This window comes from Scyliorhinus torazame, chromosome 30 (assembly GCF_047496885.1).
Source record: "Scyliorhinus torazame isolate Kashiwa2021f chromosome 30, sScyTor2.1, whole genome shotgun sequence".
Classification (NCBI taxonomy): Eukaryota; Metazoa; Chordata; class Chondrichthyes; order Carcharhiniformes; family Scyliorhinidae; genus Scyliorhinus; species Scyliorhinus torazame.
Genome location: NC_092736.1, coordinates 12,084,270 through 12,099,996, shown reverse-complemented (window position 1 = coordinate 12,099,996; position 15,727 = coordinate 12,084,270). Strand labels below are relative to the sequence as shown.

Here is a 15,727-nt window from a genome sequence, read left to right as displayed (position 1 = left end):
AGCACCCGGAGGAAACCCACGCAGACACGGGGAGGACGTGCAGACTCCGCACAGACAGTGACCCAAGCCGGAATCGAACCTGGGACCCTGGAGCTGTGAAGCAATTGTGCTATCCACAATGCTACCGTGCTGCCCTTAAGATACATGTCCAGGTATCTTGCATCTAGGGCAGCACGGTAGCATTGTGGATAGCACAATTGCTTCACAGCTCCAGGGTCCCAGGTTCGATTCCGGCTTGGGTCCCTGTCGGTGCAGTGTCTGCACATCCTCCCCGTGTGTGCGTGGGTTTCCTCTGGGTGCTCCGGTTTCCTCCCACAGTCCAAAGATGTGCAGGTTAGGTGGATTGGCCATGATAAATTGCCCTTAATGTCCAAAATTGCCCTTAGTGTTGGGTGGGGTTACTGGGTTATGGGGATAGGGTGGAGGTGTGGACCTTAGTTAGGGTGCTCTTTCCAAGAGCCGGTGCAGACTCGATGGGCCGAATGGCCTCCTTCTGCACTGTAAATTCTATGATTTTTTTTTAAAATTAAACAAAAGCGCGGGGTCAGTAGTTCCCTGATGTATTCTCTATGGCAACGCCTCCTCAACCAATCCAAACCCTTTTCTCATGAAGTATCAGTTGTTGCTTCCTTTGAAATGAGCTATTTTTGAGTCTATCCTGATGCTTGCTGGCTGAAAAAGGTTTGATAACAATATCTCTTGTTTTCAGATTGGTTTATGTCTGGAACGGTTAGTGTTTCTGGTGTTTCTTGTTTCAGGCTGCCTGAATCCGTGAGCTTTGAGGAAGGTGCAATGATTGAGCCCCTTTCAGTTGCTATTCATGCGTGTCGCAGAGGTGGGGTGACAATTGGCAGCAAAGTCTTCATATTAGGGGCAGGTAAGTCATGCACGGTTGTCACGGCCCCCTGGGCTGGTGCGCGATCAATTCCAGCCCCACTTGACCCAGAGTCCCAACACAAGTGAAATTGGATGTTATTTTAATATACCCGAGGACCTTGGCTGAGATCAACCAATAGACCATAGTCATCAGTTTGTAAATGTGACACAAATAACCTTTTATTATTTACTGGCAAAATAAGTAAAATGGCAAACATGTAACTGACTACCTTCATCCACCCACCTCCCTTTCAACTCGCCCACTCTATGTAAGCACACACAGGCAGACAACATAGAGAGGGTTGGAGAGGGAAGAAAATATGATCAAGTAAAAAGGATAAAAGATCTCCCTCCAGTGTATGATGATGGTTTTCGGTCAAAGTCTTTCCAGGGTTCAAGCTTTTGCTTTGATGCTCCTTCCTTCTAAGCTTGAGAGGGTTTTCTCTGGCAAGGCTGACTACTTTATTGACTCAAGATCATTTCAACTATACAGTAGGAAAGGTGTGCCAGGGACTCACTGGTTTTAGAACAATAAAGCAGTGCTTTACTTCAGCAGAGAGAGAGAGAGCTCCTATTCCCTTCAAGGTTGAAACACTTCTGACCAACTTTCTCAGGAAACGCACGCAGCTACAGGGAGAATGTGCAGACTCCGCACAGACAGCGACCCAAGCTGGGATTCGAACCTGGGTCCCTGGCACTGTGAAGCAATAGTGCTAACCACTGTGCTACCATGCTATAATGACCTACGGGATTAAATTACTCAACCCCCACGGCAGCCCTGCAACCTTTCACGATCTCTGTGTTGCTCTAATTCTGGTCTCTTGCACTCCCCGACTTTAATCATCGGTGCCCGCTCCTTCGGCTGCCTGGGCCCCAAGCTCTGGAATGCTCTCCCAGCCTCTCTCTTTCCTCACTTTGAAGATGCTTCTTAAAACTTAAGGGTGGAATCTTGCACCCTCCCCTGTAGCCTTCCCAAAGAGGAGTCGTGGGCCTCTCGAGGGCTCTCCAGCTGGTGGCCTAGATTCCCGTGGCCTCCACGAGGTTCTGTCAAATGTCTCCGAGCAATGCTGAATACAGGGTTAAAGGCAGGATTCTTGGAAGTGTGGAGGAACAGAGGGATCTTGGGGTCCACGTACATAGGTCCCTCAAAGTTGCCTCCAGGGTTGTTCAGAAGGCGTGTGGTGTGCTGGCTTTCATTAACAGGCAGATTGAGTTTTCGAGCCGCGAGGTTTTGCTGCAGCTTTATAAAACCCTAGCTAGACCACACTTGGAATATTGTGTCCAGTTCTGGTCGCCTCATTATAGGAAGGATGTGAATGCTTTGGAGAGGGTACAGAGGAGATTTACCAGGCTGCTGCCTGGACTGGAGGGCATGTCTTGTGAAGAAAGGTTGAGGTCGCTAGGGCTTTTCTCACTGGAGCGAAGAAGGCAGAGCGGTGACTTGATAGAGGTGCACAAGGTGATGAGAGGCATGGATAGAGTGGATAGCCAGAGACTTCCCCAGGGTGGAAATGGCTGTCACGAGGGGACATAATTTTAAAGTGATTGGAAGAAGGGGAGATGTCAGAGGTAGGTTCTTCACACAGAGAGTGATGGGTGTGTGGAATGCACTGCCAGCAGAGGTGGTGGAGTCAGAGTCATTCAGGACATTTAAGCGACTCTTAGGCAGGCACATGGACAGCAGTAAATTGAACAGGTGTAGGTCAGGTTGATCTTAGATTAGGATAAATGGTCGGACAACATCGTGGGCTGAAGGGCCTGTACTGTGCTGTACTGTTCTATGTTCCATGTTCTAAACTTTTGGTCACCTGGCCCAATATCTCCTTATGTGTGGCTCATGTTTTGATTTACAATGCCCCTGTGAAACACCTTGGAATGTTTTATTACATCAAGGACGCCATATAAACATGAATCATTATTGTAGAGGAGCAGAAAAAGTGCGTTTCCACATACCTCGCAGCCCGGGAGGGGCACATCTGACTGCATTAATTTTGTTGGAAAATATAGTTACCCCCATGAGGTCATAGATATATAGAAGATAGGAGCAGGAGGAGGCCTTTTGGCCTTTCGAGCTTGCTCCGCCATTCATCACGATCATGACACGGGGATACACTGGATTGATCTCCCTGGGGGACTGGTGGAGGAGTATGTGATTCCCCCTAGTGGCCGGAGGCCCGCCCTGCTGTGGCTCGTAAGAACATTGTATAAAAGGGACCGGCATGTTCGTTGTCCCAACGGGATTTTACTCTGCGTATATAATAAATACACCAGCACTCACCCTACCGCCCAGCTTCCTGGGACTTCATAGAGAACGAGAGCGATGGGGAAGAAAAGTAATTATTTAAAAAAGTGAAAAGATGCTTCATAAGATGGACAATATTTCGGGTAACAATGGTGGTGTAGCGGTATTGAGACTAGTAATGCAGAAGCCCAGGCTGATGCTCTGGGGGCATGGGTTCAAATCCCACCACAGCCGCAGGTAGAGTGTAAATTCAATTCATTAAATGTGGAATGCAAAGCTAGTCTCCGTGGCGACCATGAAATGATTAATGATTGTTGTGAAATCCGATCCGGTCCGCTCCCTTTTGGGAAGGAAAGCTGCCGTCCTTGCGCAGTGTGGCCTGTATGTGTCCAGAACCTTCTCCAAATCTGTTAAATTAAGGCCTTGTACCAGGGAAGTTTATCCTGATGTTGTTTTTATTTCCACCCTGTACCTGACCAATGTTTTTTCTGATGGATAATCTCTTTTGAACCAAAGGGACGATTGGGCTTGTGAATCTGCTCGTTTCCAAATCCATGGGCGCGTCTCAGATTGTGATCTGCGGTGAGTGAGTTGTTCGTTTTGTGTCTCTCTCCAAATTGAAAATGCAAAAATAAAGTCTGCCCCATGCAGAATCGGCTCACTGTTGGTCTGTCATGGATTATTGTCACTCATCTCAAGATTGAAACGTGGACAATGCATTTTGCACGTCTTACCAGGTCACAGCAGAACACCAAAAATGATAATAGAAGGCATAATTTTCACGTTGCGTAGCTCTAATTCTTCTCTCCTTCAGGAATTCACGCAGAGAATTGTCTCTGCCTTGCAGCCACAGAATGGAACCATTCGGCTCAACATGTCTTGTGTCAGCTCCTTGGAGAAAAATAAATCAATCCCTGCCACAGTCTGGTGTTTCCCTATACAAGCTTCTTATTCAGTTTTAAACAGTTGCTTTGCAAATATGATGGGCAGTACGGTAGCACAGTGGTTAGTCGCCACACTCCGAAAATGAAAAAATGAAAATCGCTCATTGTCACAAGCAGGCTTCAATGAAGTTACTGTGAAAAGCCCCTAGTTGCCATATTCCGGCGCCTGTTCGGGGAGGCTGGTACGGGAATTGAACCGTGCTGCCTTGGTCTGCTTTAAAAGCCAGCAATTTAGCCCAGTGTGCTAAACCAGCCCCGGCGCCTGTTTGGGTACTGATGCTCTATCAATTACGACGAGACGAGAGTAGAGAGTAATTGAGGCTTTATTAAGCAGAGATGTGTGGCCTCCTGCAGTTGCTACCAGAAATGGGAGCAGCTTGGTGTGCACACACATTTATACTCTGCCTACTGGGCGGAGCCAGCAAGCAGGGATCTACCCCCGTACCTGTAGTACAGGAGCCTTACCGTATTTCCTCTAATACAACTATTATACAAACAGTGGTGACTACCACATTCACCCCCTATTAAAAAAGAGTCCAGCGGGGGTGGTGGAAAACTATTTACAGGTTTGTGAGGATTTAAAGGTTACAGTCTGGTGAAAATTTACAAATTTAGCCGGTCAGGTGCCTTGATCCTCCGCTGTGAGCGCCTCATGCCGGTGGTGATGCAGGCGCCGACTTGGTCGCCTGTGACACCGGGAGCGTGTTGACCACATCTTCATCCCCGGGTGGAACCAGTGGGAGGACAGATCGTCCTGGGGCGGGGACTGTAGTGAGGTGCGCTGAGGGGAGGGTGGGTGGCACCGGGGCAATCGGAGGGGGTGGGGGGGGAGGGAGAGGGGTTGTCGGGTGGTGTTGGGCCGTGGGTGGGGATCCAGCTGGTGCCAGGTCCCTGAGGGAGACTGTCCTGGCGGCCGTCGGGGTACGCCATGTAGGCGTACTGCGGGTTCGCATGCAGCAGTTGGACCCTTTCGACCAACGGGTCCGCCTTGTGGAGCCGCACGTGTTTGCGGAGGACGGGTCCTGGAGCTGCCAGCCACGTTGCGAGCGAAACCCCGGAGGTGGACTAGCTAGGGAAGGCAAGGAGACGTTCATGGGGGGCTTCATTAGTCGCAGTGCAGAGTAGCAATCGGATGGAGTGGAGCGCGTCGGGGAGGACCTCCTGCCAGCAGGAGACCGGGAGATTTTTAGACCGCAGGGCCAGCAGGACGGCCTTCCAGACCATTCCGTTCTCCCTCTCCACCTGCCCATTTCCCCGGGGGTTGTAGCTGGTCGTCCTGCTCGAGGCAATGCCCTTGCTGAGCAGGAACCGACGCAGCTCATCACTCATAAAGGAGGATTCCCGGTCGCTGTGGACGTAAGCGGGGAAACCGAATAGGGTGAAGATGGTGTTGAGTGCTTTAATGACCGTGGCAGACGTCATATCGGGGCATGGGATGGCGAAGGGGAATCTGGATATTCACCGACCACATTCAGGAAGTACGTGTTTCGGTTGGTGGAGGGGAGGGGCCCTTTGAAGTCCATGCTGAGACGTTCAAAGGGACGGGAGGCCTTCACCAGGTGCGCCGGTCTGGCCAGTAGAAGTGCGGTTTGCACTCCGCGCAGACCTGGCAGTTTCTGGTGACAGTCCTGACCTCCGCAATGGAGTAGGGCAGGTTGCGGGCCTTTATGAAGTGAAAGAACCGGGTGACCCCTGGGTGACAGAGACCATCGTGTAGGGCCTGGAGTCGGTCCACTTGTGCGCTGGCACATGTACCTCGGGATAGGGCATTGGGGGGCTCGTTGAGCTTCCCGGGGCGATACAAAATCTCGTAATTGTAGGTGGAGAGCTCGATCCTCCACCTTAAGATTTTATCAGTTTTGATCTTGCCCCGCTGTGCATTATTAAACATGAAGGCAGCCGTCCGTTGATCAGTGAGGGGAGTGAATCTCCTGCCGGCCAGGTAATGTCTCCAATGCTGCACAGCTTCAAAGATGGCTTGGGCCTCCTTTCCGGATTTCGGAGGCGTGCAGGGTGCAGGAAAAGAATGCCACGGGTCGACCTGCCTGGTTGAGGGTGGCGGCCAGAGCGACGTCCGATGGATCGCTCGTGACCTGAAAGGGGAGGATCTTGTCGACCGCGTGCATAGTGGATGCACAGAGGGAGAATTCAGAATGTCCAATTCACCTAACAGCACGTCCTTCTGGACTAGTGGGAGGAAACCGGGGCACCCGGAGGAAACCCACGCAGACACGGGGAGAACGTGCAGACTCCGCACAGGCAGTGACCCAAGCTGGGAATAGAACCTGGGACCCTGGCGCTGTGGAGCAACAGTGCTAACCACTGTGCTACCTGTTTGGTCAGTGGTGGGCAAGCTGCGGCCTGGGTGCCACTATGCTATCGTGCCACCCTTCTGAACCTTGCCCGTCACCTGAGGTGTGATGACCCTCAGGTTAAATCACCACCAGTCAGCTCTCTCTCTCAAAAGGGGAAAGCAGCCCCTGGTCACCTGGGACTGTGGCGACTTTACCGGACCCTATCTTACATTCAGTTTCTCAATACCCTCTTTGTTAGTTGTCCATATCTCCGAAGTGCGTAACGTAGACAATAAAAGTAGCCCTTGTCCAAAGACTCGGGTTCGGTCTCTTTGTTGTTCGTTCCGCCTCAAGTGGCCTCCTGCGTCTTCACTTACTGTCAAAATCGCAAATGTCGCCCCGCGTGACTCCTGCCCCCGTTGTACCGTTTCAGATTTGTCAATGGGTCGGCTGGAGAAGGCTAAGCAGCTGGGAGCCAGTTTCACCATTGCGGTCGACAGGGGCACGAGTGCCAAGGAGCTGGGTCAGAAAGTGAAGCAAGCTCTGGGTGGAGCAATGCCCGACGTATCCATCGAATGTACCGGAACAGAGTTGTGCGAGCAGGCCGGAGTCTATGTGAGTATGGGAGCTGATGCCGGTGTTCAAAGTAAGATGGGTGGGTACCTCTGTCATTTTAGTCAAACTAATTGAATACAAGGTGGCAGGCAGCCAATTAGTATAATTAACGGGTCAATTAGGGGCCATTTTGTCATAGACTTCACTGTGCAGAAGGAGACCATTCAGCCCATCGAGTCTGCACCAGCCCTTGGAAAGAGCAGCCTACTTGCGCCCACACCTCCACCCTATCCCAGTAACCCCACCTAACCTTTTTGGACACTAAGGGGCAATAATTCAGCATGGTCAACCCACCTAATCCGCACCTCTTTGGACTTGTGGGAGGAAACCGGAGCGCCCGGAGCAAACCCAACGCAGAGAGAATGTGCAGTCTCCGCGCAGACAGTCACCCTCAGCATTCGTTGCCCATCCCTCATTGCCCTTGAACTGAGGGTCTGACTGGGCCATTTCGGGGGCACTTCAGAGTCAACCACACTGCTGCCGGTCTGGAGTCACATGTCGGCCAGACAGGGTAAGGACGGCAGATTTCCTTCCCCCTAAAGCGTGAACCAGATGGGGTTTGTACAGCAATCGCCAATAGTTGTCAAGGTCGCCACTACAGAAACTAGCTTTTAATTCTTTGAATTTAAATTCCACCCAGGTTTTGAACTCTTGCCTCTCGAGCCTTAGCCTGGGTATCTGGATTACGAGTCCAGTTACATTATCGCTTTGCCACCATCTCCCCCCCTCCCCCCATGGAGCTGACTCGAGGCGTCCCCCGTGGGGGGTTTGGGGGTGGGATTGCCAGGCCCAGCGGCTCAAAGGGGGGGGGGTGCCTGCGGTCAGTGAAGGCAATCAGAATCTGCGCCCCCAACCCACTCCCTGCCTTTTCCATCTGACCATCGGCCCCCTGAACTTTAATTAATTAAAAAGAAAAATTGACCTGGCCCAGCTCCCGGTGGCCTCCACCCTCCCACGGCACCTTTCCTGTTCCTGTTGAAATGAAATGAAAAATGAAAATCGCTTATTGTCACAAGTAGGCTTCAATGACGTTACTGTGAAAAGCCCCTAGTCGCCACATTCCGGCGCCTGTTCGGGGGGGCTGGTGCGGGAATTGAACCGTGCTGCTGGCCTGCCTTGGTCTGCTTTAAAAGCCAGCGATTTAGCCCAGTGAGCTAAACCAGCCCCTTAACAGCCCATATTTCGAGGCGACGGCGTTCGAGCTGCGGTCCCCTCAGTGCAATTAGGAAGCCGCCTGCGGTAAAATTTGACTGTAACCTTTCATCCGTTCTGCCGAGTATCTCCAGTACGTTTCTGTTTTTAGTTTCAGATTTCCTGCATCTATTTAATTCTGCACGCTGTCCAGTCAGTCAGAGGACTTGAGGCGCTGTGGGTACCGTCCCTGCCTCTGAAGCCAGAAGCTCTGGTTTCGAGTCCCACACCTACATACAGGCCCGTGGCTGCTCACACTGCTGGGTGCTGCCTGTGTCCTTCAAATGCCCCATTGCAGAAGAAGCCGGGGATCAGCGGAGCTCACCCCAAACAGAGGACACCTGCACTGTGGCCTTTGGAACCCATCCTGGTTCACAGAATCACAGAATTTAGAGTGCAGAAGGAGGCCATTCGGCCCATCGAGTCTGCACCGGCCCTTGAAAAGAGCACCCTGCCTAACCCCATATCTCCACCCTGTCCCCACACTTCCACCCTATCCCCGTAACCCCACCTTACCATTTTTGGACACTAAGGGCCATTTAGCATGGCCAATTCACCTATCCCTGCACATCTTTGGACTGCGGGAGGAAACCGGAGCGCCCGGGGGAAACCCACGCAGACACGGGGAGAACGTGCAGACTCCGCACAGACAGTGACCCAAGCCGGAATCGAACCTGGGACCCTGGCGCTGTGAAGCCATTGTGCTAACCACTATGCTACTGTGCTAACCACTATGCTACCGTAAGGCTTCTGCCCCTCTCGGGGCAGAGGCCTTACCAGTGCCAGTGCCCCCCCCCCCACTCCTCGGATCTCCTGCTGGTGAGGCAGGCAGCGCTGACTGCCTCTCCCACCACCTCCCGAGCAGTGTTCAGGAGGGCAGGCTTGAGTCCCCGCGGCCCACGCTGGGGAAGCGGGTGTCCCTCCGCTCCTCACTGGCAATGGAACTGTGGGTCCAACTCGGACCCCCCGGCCTCGGAGGCAGGTCTTTTGTGAGCAGTGAGTGGGTGGTAAGTGGAGTGCTTAAAAACGGCTCCAGCTGCCAGGTTCTTTGATATCAAATCCAGTCCCCAGTGGTTAGAACAGCCACTGGGCCGGGAATTTCTCGGAATGTGCGGCAGCAGAATGCTAGCCCATTATCATGTCCTGAATTGCTCCAGACATAGCGCCCCCCAACGGGAACGCGAACCGCATTTCAGTCCAGTCGGCAACACTTAGTCTCCCAAGCGGAGAAGTTAGCCCATTATTAAAGCAATTCGAGATAGTGGCGTATTCCTGAAACTGTTCTGTATCCCGAATGAAAAAGGCTATTAAATATCAAAAAGCAGAACCTGTGATTGAATTTATGAAAGAAAATTGATGGGGACATCTTGACGAAGAGAGTTCCTTCGCTATGATTGCAGACTGCGGAATCCTTTTAGGGTGGAGGGAGAAGCGGTTTTGACAGATGAATTTTGAGCGAAGATACGTCGTTTATCGCATGTATTTTATATTTTTTCCTCAGGCTACCAAGTCCGGAGGGGTGTTAGTACTCGTCGGTATGGGTAAACCTTCAGCAAATATTCCTGTCTTAGACCTAATAATACGAGAGGTCGATGTACGAGGGGTTTTCCGATACTGTAATACGTAAGTGCTAAGAAAATTAAATGCACATTTTCAACCTTTATTGGCAAAATAAACTATGGGGTTCACTCAATCAACCTTCATAGCTTCAGTGGAAATCCCAGGTGGGCACGTAGTTAGTGAGAAGAACCCTTGGGTAAATTCCAGATGGACTTTCCTTCATGACCTGTCCGGTGAGCGAGCTTCTTTGATGTAATCCGCTCAGGATTTGAGTTTAATTAGTACAATCGAAGGGAGGGAAAAAAAAAAAATCAATCGGCCAAGATCAGTGGTGGGAAACCGAGGCTGATCAGGGGGTCGCAAGATTGAAATTGGGCTTAGAATTTACAGTGCAGAAGGAGGCCATGCATCCCATCGAGTCTGCACCGGCTCTTGGAAAGAGCACCCGACCTAAGGTCCACACCTCCTCCCGAACACAGTAACCCCACCCAACACTTAAGGGCAATTTTGGACACTAAGGGCAATTTTTTTAGCATGGCCAATCCACCTAACCTGCACATCTTTGGACTGTGGGAGGAAACCCACGCACACATGGGGAGAACGTGCAGACTCCGCACAGACAGTGACCCAAGCCGGGAATCGACCCTGGAGCTGTGAAGCAACTGTGCTAACCATTGTGCTACCGTGCTGCCCTTGCTTGTTCACTAACTATGGCCCCATGAATATGATTAAATGCATTTAACACACACTGAATATTTCATAAGTTATAGAAAATGCTGAATCATTCGTCTATTAATAGAACGGGCAGCAAGGCAGCACAAGTGGTTAGCACTGTGGCTTCACAGCTGCAAGATTCCGGGTTCGATTCCCCGCTGGGTCACTGTCTGTGCGGAGTCTGCACGTTCTCCCCGTGTCTGCGTGGGTTTCCTCCGGGTGCTCCGGTTTCCTCCTATAGTCCAAAGACGTGCAGGTTAGGTGGATTGGCCGTGATAAATTGCCCTTACTGACCAAAAGGTTAGGAGGGGTTATTGGGTTACGGGGATAGGGTGGAAGTGAGGGCTTAAGTGGGTCGGTGCAGACTCGATGGGCCGAATGGCCTCCTTCTGCACTGTATGTTCTATGTTCTTTTTAAAAAGAATTTTTTTTTATTCTCCTCCATTTTCACATTTTCTCCCAAATTTACATCCATCAACAATAAACAATAATCAGCAAGATATGTCAGTCCCCATAATAACAACAACGATCCCATCTACCCACCAACCCCCAAACCTCAACCCGCATGTTTACATAAACAAATGACAAAAAGGAATCAGGGATTATCCGTAGTCACCCTTAATCTTACACAGCTCCCACCCCCACCCCCACCCCCCACCCCAGGTCTCCAGCTCCTTCCATCCACTGCCTCTTGTAAAACTCCTCCCCCCAACCTCGGTTCCTTCCCCCCCCCAACTTTCCACCCCGGCTAGACCACTCGGACCCTGTTCTGCCATGTCCGATGGCCGCAGCCCCTCCCCCCACCTCACTCCCGTTCACTGGCCGGCACAAACTGGCCAGCGTGGAGGCCCCCGCCCGGGTCTCTTTCCCACTTGCCCGGCCCCAGGAAAGCCCAAAGATCCCCTTTTAGCACACAAACCCCGCATATCCACCTACACCCCAAAGAACTCTCATTTCGAGTGAAAGTCCCGTCCCTTCCCTTGTCCAAATATATACCACCTTGGCTCCTTTAATCTCTACACCCGCGCGCAGTGATACAAAAAAGAAGAAAATACAGTCATGAGGTTACATCGGCACATGGCCATTCCTCAATTTGTCAGTTCTGCCACAGTCCTTCTGCTTTCGCAAACTCCTCCGCTGCTTCCGCCATTGCAAAATAAAAGTCCCTGAGCTTGTAAGTCACCCTCAGCTTCGCTGGATATACAATGCCGCACCGCACCTTGCTAATGTACAGTGCCCTCTTCACCCGGTTGAAGGCTGCCCGCCTCCTTGCCAGCTCCACCGTAAAGTCCTGGTATACACGTATACCAGCTCCAGCCCACTGCACCACCCGCTTCTGCTTGGCCCAGCTCAGGACCTTCTCCTTCACCCTGTACCTACGGAAGCACAGAGTCACTGCCCTTGGCGGCTCACTCGCCTTTGGTACAGGCCTCCACGACCGATGAGCCCGATCCAGTTCATATCGGGAGGGATCCTCCCCCTCCCCCAATAGTTTTGCCAGCATCGCGGCAAAATACTCAGTCGGCTTCGGTCCTTCAACTCCTTCGGGCAGCCCCACAATCCTCAAGTTCTGTCGCCTGGATCTATTTTCCAGGTCTTCCATTTTTCCTCGCAGATCCTTGTTAATGTCCATCACCTTCCGCATCTCTTTCCCCATCGAGGCAAGTTGATCACCGTGCTGCAATAACGTCTCCTTCACTTCCTTCAGCGCCTCCCCTTGCTCTCGCACCTCTCGCCACCTCCGTCCTCACCGGGGAAACCGCCGCCTCCACCAGCACACTCAAAGCCTCCCTCATCTCCTTCCTCACCGTCTCCATGCATTTCGCAATCTGCGCCAACTGCTTTTCAAATTCCGCAGCCATCACCTTGGTTATTTCTTCAGCCGTAAGCAGTGTGGCCTTCCCTGGTGCTCCAGCCTCCATTTTTCCTGGTGACCCCGCGGTGACCTTTCCACTCCCCGACGGACCTCCAGCTGGGTTTTTTCCGGCCGTTTTTTTGCTCACCCTCGACATTTTTCTTTGTTTTTTTTTTCCCTCCTGTGTCTTCACTGTGCCTCCTCCGTGTCTTCTCCCTGCTTCTGCCGCCTCCGTGGACCCTGGGACCGGGCTTAAAGCCCCGAAAATGCCGTTCCCGAGCGGGAGCCCTCCATTGTGCGGCCGCCTCCCGCCCGCCGTCACCGGAAGCCCCATGTTCTATGTTCATAACTGTCACAGGAATTAGGAGCAGAACTAGGAAATTCTGCCCTTCGAGCCTGCTCCGCCATTCAATCAGATCATGGCCGATCTCTTCCTGGTCTCAAATCCACCTCTCCACCTGTTCCCCATTTCCCGTTAACCTGTTTTTAAAAAAATCAGAAATATATCTATCTCCTTCTTGAAACTATTTAATGACTCAGACTCCACCGCACTGTGGGGCAGCGAGTTTCACAAATTCCTCCCCCCCTCTGCAAGAAGTAGTTCCCCCTCATCTCAGGTCTAAGTCTACCGTATCGGTAAACGTTGGGAGAAATTCCTGGACCTGGGATGGGACTTGTACCGGGACCTTCCTGTTTAGTGGGAGCGGCGCTAACTACTGAGCAAAGAGACCTCCGTTTTCCTTGATGCAGATGTGAAACAATCACTTGGTAGTAAGGAACATGAATATTGCTGAAAAGAGAGACATGTTGCAGAAACTTTTCATCGTGCACCCGTCAGGACAAATGCAAGAATGCCAAATTTCAAACAATCACCAGAATTTATACTATAGGAGAAAAAGGGAGTTGATTGGTTAGCAAGTTGACTCTGATTGGCTGATGTGTTGCCAAGGAAAAAATAACGGGGAGCTACAGGCTCCCGAATGATTTCTCAGCCAAACAGAGCCAACTTGACACCCAATCAGCAGCCTCTGCTCCTGCAGTATAAATGGCTCTGATCATTTGAAATTTGGCATTCCTGTGTTTGTCTTGATGGGAATGGTGACATGTCCGTCCCCAGGAATATGTGCAAAGTAATCACTGTGTGAAATGCTTCCGGAATGTGCAATAAATTAGGCGCCGGATAACTTCAGATTGTTATTTAACTGTGATGTGGAGATGCCGGATTTGGACTGGGGTGAGCACAGTAAGAAGTCTTACAACACCAGGTTAAGGCCCAACAGGTTTGTTTCGAATAACTAGCTTTCGGAGCGCAGCTCCTTCCTCAGGCGACTCACCTGTTGGGACTTCAACCTGGTGTTGCAAGACTTCTTATTTAACTGTAAAAGTGAACAGCAGTCGGAAACATACGAGGGGAACGTGGAAGATTATCAAGGTGCAAAAATCGTGACATGGACAACTGCGATTATACTTTGTTCTCTTCCCTTGTTCCTGTCAATCTAGGTGGCCTGTAGCCGTTAACATGTTGGCTTCAAAGAGGATTGACGTGAAGCCACTGGTTACTCATCGCTTCCCCCTGGAAGAGGTTCTCGAAGCTTTTGAGACCACCAAGAAAGGGGTTGGAATCAAAGTGATGCTGAAGTGTGACCCAAATAACCAGGGTCCCTGAGACGGATCTTTCGTGGATGCTCTCAGGAAGCCGGAACTATTCAGTAGCCGTCCACCGGGATAATTGTGCCGGTCTAATCAACACTGTTAGTTAGCAAGCTGCCCGCCAAGCTTCCTTTCCTTCCAATATCAAGTCGATTTAATTCATTTTTAGGTGCCGCAGCTCTCCCGAATGCTGCCGCGAGTTCAGCTCGAGAGAGGGGTGGGCAGTTATTTAACGGATGGTGCTGGTGACGTTGTTGTCGTGACAGCAACTCACGCCGTTTGTGAATGTCATCTAGTCCCAAGATCAACTTGAAGGTTTTTTTTCTCTTCATGTTATTCCCCCCGCCACCTCCCCAAGTCCTTGCACTAATTTCCCCCAATGTTCAACCTCAGTCAGTTTAATCTTCCAAAATTTTATGCAAGTCCCGATTTACAATACTTGAGTTACTGTGATACACGAGGGAAACATTTGATTGGGTAAATGCTGACTGTGCGTCATCGAACTTGCCAATGACACAACAGCAATATCATATGGTTCACTGAAGGATTAAATAAGGGAATAAAGATGATAAGAAATGATCTGGACGCACGTTTGTGACTTTACTAATCCCCAATCACAATGCCAGAGGTGAGGTGAGAGTGACTGCCCTGGACATCAAGGCAGAATTTGACCGAGTGTGGCATCGCGAAGCCCGATCTAAACTGGAGTCAATGGGAATCAGGGGGAAAACTCTCTGCTGGTTGGAGTCATACCCGGCACAAAGGTTGTGGTGGTTGGAGGTCAATCATAGCAGCCCCAGAACATCACTGCAGGAGTTCCTCAGAGTAGTGTCCGAGGCCCAACCATCTTCAGCTGCTTCATCAATGATTTCTCTTCCATCGTAAGGTTAGAAGTGGGGATGTTTGCGGATGACTGGACAATGTTCAGCACCATTCGCGACTCCTAAGATAATGAAGCTGTCCATGCCCAAATGCAGCAAAATCTGCATTATCCAGGGTTGGGCTTACAACTGGCAAGTTACATTTGTGCCACACAAGTTCCAGGCAATGACGATCTCCTACCATCGCCCATTGATATTCAATGGCATTACCGTCGCTGAATATCCCACAATCAACATACTGGGGGTTACCAATGATCAGAAACTAAATTGGGCTAGCCATATTAATACTGTGGCTACCAGGGCAGATCAAAGGCTAGGAATCCTGCAGTGAGTAACTCACCTCCTGAACCCCCCCCCCCAAAAGCCTCTCCACCATCTACAGGGCACAAGTCAGGAGTGTGATGGAATACTCTCCACTTGCCTGGATGAGTGCAGCTCCAACAACACTCGAGAAGCTCGATACCATCCAGGACAAAGCAGCCCCGCTTGATTGCTCCCCTACCACAGACATTCAAACCCTCCATCACCGAAGCACACTGGCAGCCGTGTGCACCATCTACAAGATGCACTGCAGCAACTCAAAGAATTTCATAGAATTTACAGTGCAGAAGGAGGCCATTCGGCCCATCGAGTCTGCACCGGCTCTTGGAAAGAGCACCCTACCCAAGGTCAACACCTTCACCCTATCCCCATTACCCAGTAACCCCACCCAACATTAAGGGCAATTTTTGACACTACGGCCAATTTATCGTGGCCAATCCACCTAACCTGCACATCTGTGGACTGTGGGGGGAAACCAGAGCACCCGGAGGAAACCCACGCACACACGGGGAGGATGTGCAGACTCCGCACAGATAGTGACCCAAGCCAGAATCGAACCTGGGACCCTGGAGCTGTGAAGGAAT

The 15,727-nt window shown here is 51.1% G+C and overlaps 1 protein-coding gene across 6 annotated transcripts in view; it reads left to right on the top strand.

Annotated features, from left to right (window-relative positions):
* LOC140404381 (sorbitol dehydrogenase-like) overlaps window positions 1-14,520 on the top strand; it is a 47,572-nt gene extending 33,052 nt beyond the window's left edge. For all 6 annotated transcript variants that reach the window (XM_072492824.1, XM_072492826.1, XM_072492822.1 and 3 more), the window contains 5 exons: window positions 759-877; window positions 3,635-3,700; window positions 6,790-6,971; window positions 9,664-9,785; window positions 13,792-14,520. In XM_072492824.1, coding sequence (XP_072348925.1) covers window positions 759-877; window positions 3,635-3,700; window positions 6,790-6,971; window positions 9,664-9,785; window positions 13,792-13,957 — 655 coding nt within the window. In that variant the 3' untranslated portion in view covers window positions 13,958-14,520. The remainder of the gene's footprint in view (window positions 1-758; window positions 878-3,634; window positions 3,701-6,789; window positions 6,972-9,663; window positions 9,786-13,791) is intronic.
* Window positions 14,521-15,727: the final 1,207 nt, after the last annotated feature.